Here is a 5,582-nt window from a genome sequence, read left to right as displayed (position 1 = left end):
CTGATTCAGGAGGATTTAACATCGACCAGGAGAGTTGGTGGAGACGTCTCCTTCAGCTGTCGAGGCACTGAGCAGTGTATCAGTTATGTATTCTGGTTCCAGAAGAGAGACACAGAAACATTCACAAGGATTCTGCGTATTGACAAGAGTAATGGTCAAGTTTTTTCAGGTTACAATCATCCTCAGAAAGATGATTTCTCAGCTGTGAATAAACAGAACGGCTGTGAGTTGCAGATCCAGAAAGTTAAACTCGATCATTCAGCCTCCTACTACTGCTCCTGTTGGAGGTCCCACAGTGAGAACTGATCCCTGCAGCCTGAACAAAAACCTCCAGATGAACAGATGTCAACCAGTGTTTGAGACAGGAAGAGATCAGCCAACCACAGCCCAGGTTCACATGTTCCACCTCCATCTCAGCCAGAGTCACAAACAGTGTTAACACATTACTAAGTAATATATTACTCTTATATTAATAGGGTACTTTCCCCAGTAATGAGTAGTGTAAGGGATTACAAGTTACAAATCAGTAATTTTATTATGTATTATTCCAGTTAGGAAGTAATATAACAAGTTTAATAACCATATACTTTTGATACTAAGTAATGTTTAAGGTAATATTACTTTTTAAGTAGTAATAATTAACAAGTAACTGATTCCACTTCCTGAGTAAGTTGTCTAACACTGGTCACAAACACACTGAACTGAGCTGAAGTTTCTTTTCTAACAACACAGAGAAACAATAATAAAAGATCTGAAACAGAAAACTATACAAATAATTTAATAAAAACATTTACATGATATGTACATGTGATAAAAAATGTGAATAATTCCTTCATGAAAAGAAGTTCCTAATTACAATCATTTAGACCAAATTGCAAAAATAATGAAAAGAAAAACAAGAATTTAAAGATTAAAATCCTCTGATTTCACCTGCAGGAATAAAGTCTGTTCCTCCTCACAATGAATGCCGATCTGCTCTTAATGCAAACACTTCCTGTGTCCCCTTCACAATAAAAGCTTTGCAGACATATTTCTAACATCAAAGGTTGGATTGTTATATTGTTTTCAGGGGACAGGCAGCTAGCAGATAGTGAGATGTTTTTTACAGTGTGTTAGGGGACAGGCAGCTATCAGATAGTGAGGAGATGTTTTTTACAGTATGTTCAGGGGACAGGCAGCTAGCTGATAGTGAGATGATGTTTGCTCTATGTGACAACAAATATTTAGCCTATAACACATGTGTTATTTAAAAAGAAGGAGGATCACAACTCGTTCTACTTCAGATAAAAACAAAGACTACATTGCAACACACAGACATTATACATTTATAACAATGGAGAATATAAAATGTGATCTGATGATGTAACTGGATTAAAACGTATCAAAGTCAGTAGGATTCATCCTCTGAGGAACATGAACGTCTGAACCAACGATCCACAGAGACACTCTGCTAGTGTGTCTAAAAAGGACAGAGAAGAAGAGACAGTCTTGTTAATATGAACATTAGAGAAACATCATGGAGCTGGAATATGAAACTGGTTAATAATTTGGACTGGTTCACCTCAGCAGACGCTCTCAGCAGCAGACAGGTTTTTGTATCACTCAGTTTCACTGTGAGAGGAGGAGGACTGTACTACATGTTTGGCTCTGGAACTAAACTGGTTGTAACAGGTAAGAATTAACATTTAATGTCCTTCAGTTATTTTAATGAACAAGATGAAAATGTGTTTTAATGAGTTTCTGCTGCTTCAGGCTTCACATGTTAGTTGTTTCCTCATTAGAAGAGAATTCTTGCAGCCGTGCAGCGATTGCATTAATATAGGATAAGGAATAATAAGGGATAGGAACGCATTTTAAGCAGCATTAGATCAACTCTGCACGATGCTGAAAAACAACAAAGTCCTTGAGTTGGGTTCAAAATAAAGTTAAATAATAAATAAAACATCTCAGATCTCCTCTGTAGGCTATAGAGGAGACTGTAAAATGTTCTTAAACTACATAAAACCGGTTCATAGTTCCTGGAAACATGTTGAAATCTCACGGCACAGCTCCAGTTATTCTTTATTTCTGCAGCAGATTAAGCTGATTTATAAAATGGTTAGATGAAATGTTAGAAACATACAGTCTCTGATCCTCTCAGATAATCAGCAATATGATAAAATATGATGTTAAACATAATCTAATATTTCAGAACATGTTTTTTATAAAGAGTAGACCTTTAATTACATTTTTTAGGATAATTAATAGATCCTTTCTAAAAGTAATTGTATTTTTTGTTATGGTAAATTTTTCTTTTAATGGAAGATCTATTTATACATGAAGACACAGAGACAATAAATAGGATATTGCAATAATGCATAATGCATATTATGCACAATAATTATACAATATGATGAATCACAACACAAACAGTCTTTATAGGGTTAGGATTAATATGTATGTTTGCGCATTTTTTAAATAAATAGTATATGATGATTAATATAATCTGAACATATTATTGTAATTGTGTATTAAAGGTAAAATTGTTGTGAAAAAACTGTGAAATTACTGATATATTGATTTATTTCTGAAGCAATTAGAGTAAAATATAAGATTTTAAATATATTAAATGTTATACACAGTATGTATCTTATTATATCAATGAAAATAACAATTGTATTTAATATAAATATGAAAACATATTAAATTATACATAAACTACATAAACATTTTTTTTATTCATTATTTTAATTAAACTATCAAAGCTAATCCTACTAATAAACTTACCGTTGTTTCTATTAATTAGTTTCAGTGAATTTTAAAAAAATTGCCCAATGGGGAGTTTTACCTGCCCCGGGTCATTTCATTGTAATTGTGCGTGAATGATAACATTGCTGTTAAAAAAAATCTATATAACATTTCTTTTCAATAAATTGTGTACTTTAATATATATTAACATGTTTTACAGATTGTAATAATTAAAAATATCTTAAGCATGAAATGTGACGGTAATCTAATTTAATTAAATATAGAAAGAAATTGTCTATTCCACAAAGGAAAATGTCGTCACAATATTAAATCAGTGTCAAGCAAATTGACGTTGTACATTGACTTAATGAACTGCCAGATCCATAATTGTCTTTATTCCCATATAACCGTGCTGTGTGAGCTGGGCGGTGTGTTTCATATGAAGGTGATCCAGTAGATGGAGGGAACTCTGGGCTGTATTGATGAGGACTTTAGGGACCAGAGTCCATGTAGTCCAGGATCAGACTGAATGGCGTGCTGGGAGCTGCTGTTGACTGTGTGAATGTGTGTCTGTGCTGCTTGTTGCTGCTGTCTAACTTCAGATGAGCCGGTAGTGAAGCCCGTGGTGAGCGTGTACCCAGCAGCACCCAGAGCCCCCCTGGAGGGGAAGAGCTCCCTGCTGTGTCTGGCCTCAGCCATGTTTCCTCCTCTGGTCCAGTTCTCCTGGAAAAGACAAAGGGAGGACGGTCCTCTGGAGGAGCTGCCCCCTGCTGAGGGAGAGCAGCTGGAGATCAGAGAGTCGGGACGCACCGCCGCCATCTTGATGATCCATCAGCAAGAGAACAGCACGTATAAATACCGCTGCTACGTCCGCCATGAGGGGGGGACAGTGGAGGCCCAAACAGAACAAGGTAATGAAGGCTCGGTGACTGACTACTTAAATTCACTTAATAAGTCAATTTTCGCTCTCATTCTGAAAAAGACAATATTCTGACTAAGCTGTTGAGATATCTAAATAAAGAGAATATTCCACTAATATTCCTCTTTACATGCAGCCATGCAACATAGTTATTTTCAAGCGGAGGTGGACTTGCTGGATTATGTGAACACAGCCTCCATCTTTCCTTCCTTCAATCAGCTTCTTGAAAAAGTCGTCATCTCCACAGCAGCCGTGCAAACTGTTGCTTTGTGTACAACAACCACAGCAACACACAGAGCTGACTGTGATGAAGGCTCGGTGACGGTGTTCAGCAGGGATTCAGCTTCATGTGGAGATGCTGTCAAAGAGAAGAGAGGAGTAGACAGCTGCCATTTGTCACTGTAACTCCAACCATTTCACTACTTTTCTGTTTCAGAGGTTCCAGCTCCAGCAGCCTCCTGTCCTCCAGAGAGAGATCCACCAGACCAGCTAGCTCTGCAGCGAGCTGACTGTAAGATCACCTGCTGCCTCTCCTCCAATAACAAAGTTTCCTTCTGGGCTTCAGCTTTAGTTTTTAATGCCAACATTTAAGGACACTGTCCTGGCTCCATTACTGAAAAACTAAGTGGGGCCCTGACATGTGTGTATTTAATAATGACCTTTGACGTTTGTCAAATTGGAGCCAACCCCCGTTTTCATTTGAAGATGGTTGTCCCGTCCAGAAAACTCCAAATTATATCTACAAAAATCTGATGACATCTGACTCTGTGTGTGTGTGTGTCTGTGTGTGTGTGTGTGTGTGTGTGTGTGTGTGTGTGTTTGTGTGTGTATGTGTGTGTGTGTGTGTGTGACAGTGGTCTTCCAGGTGCAGTGCAGGGTGAAGTCGTTCTGTCTGCTGTACACACAGCTGATAGTGAAGAGTCTGGTGTTCTGCTGTGGACTCTCCCTGCTGATGATCCTCAGAAACAAGAGACCGTCCACCATCTGCAAATATGAAGACTGATTTCTGCTCATCAATTCATCTCATTTATAATTTGATTCTTTGATATTCATGAATATCAATTCATCAATATAAAAAAAAACATCGTAGCCTTTACTGCCAAGATGTGCCATGTTGTGTTTGCTCTTTTTTGTGCATTTGCTACTTGTAAAGTTACAATAAGAGGCGGAAATATGCTTGTAGAATGTACTGGACTAATGTTAAAAACAAATGCAAAAACCGTTTGAATAAAGGTTGTCAAAGATGAGCCTAATTTGTCCCTTTTTTACAGTAGGTTGAGGCATATCCATTTTGGAAGAAACATAAGGGATTTAAATCATTAAATTCAGTAAAAAGCAGCTTTGTAAAGCAGGTCTAGTGTTTGTCATTGGAGATCGATTGACAAACATGTTTTTATTTTTTAAATGAGTTTATTTATATTGTCCAATCATACTAAGTAAAACAGCATTAACAACAACATAACATTGAAAACATCTTGTTTACATTTTGGATTTTTAAAGAACATACTCTAATGTGTTTCAATCTAACAACGTGCTTGTCAGGAGCTGTGCAGTGCCCAGCAGTGGTGATGATTGGATGTAACAGACATAACATGACTGGTCCCTAGGACAGACAGGAAGTCAGCTGTAGTCCCCAGGGGGGAGCAAAACTCAGATTTATAATTTATATCAGAGTGTTTGATAATTAAAGTCCTGTTCATTTTCACATACAATTAAAATTATTTATCAGTTTAAATCTTGTTTCTAGACTCTTTAGAAAGGGTGGATCCCATCAGGATGATGCCTATCTTTGGACCCCGCAAGGTTATAGAAACAGCAAACTGTGTATGTGTGTGTTTGTATGTGTGCTGCTGCGCCAAGGACTAAAATAAAGCAGAGAGCTCCCTTTTCATTTCTTTCACAATTTGCAGTGTCTGAGTGTCACACAACTGCATGG

The 5,582-nt window shown here is 37.3% G+C and overlaps 1 protein-coding gene across 2 annotated transcripts in view; it reads left to right on the top strand.

The window, feature by feature from the left end:
* The window catches only part of LOC117954539 (immunoglobulin lambda-like polypeptide 5), a 17,713-nt gene extending 13,042 nt beyond the window's left edge, over nucleotides 1–4,671 (top strand). Inside the window, exons 1-4 of one of the 2 annotated variants that reach the window (XM_034888422.1) lie at nucleotides 1,339–1,671; nucleotides 3,330–3,638; nucleotides 4,083–4,157; nucleotides 4,501–4,671. In XM_034888422.1, coding sequence (XP_034744313.1) covers nucleotides 1,497–1,671; nucleotides 3,330–3,638; nucleotides 4,083–4,157; nucleotides 4,501–4,649 — 708 coding nt within the window. In that variant the 5' untranslated portion in view covers nucleotides 1,339–1,496 and the 3' untranslated portion in view covers nucleotides 4,650–4,671. Of the gene's footprint in view, nucleotides 1–1,338; nucleotides 1,672–3,329; nucleotides 3,639–4,082; nucleotides 4,158–4,500 lie in introns of those variants that run through there. The other variant, XM_034888424.1, reaches the window with a different exon arrangement.
* Nucleotides 4,672–5,582: the final 911 nt, after the last annotated feature.

This window comes from Etheostoma cragini, chromosome 12 (assembly GCF_013103735.1).
Source record: "Etheostoma cragini isolate CJK2018 chromosome 12, CSU_Ecrag_1.0, whole genome shotgun sequence".
Lineage (NCBI taxonomy): Eukaryota > Metazoa > Chordata > Actinopteri > Perciformes > Percidae > Etheostoma > Etheostoma cragini.
This window is presented reverse-complemented; position numbering and strand designations above follow the sequence as displayed.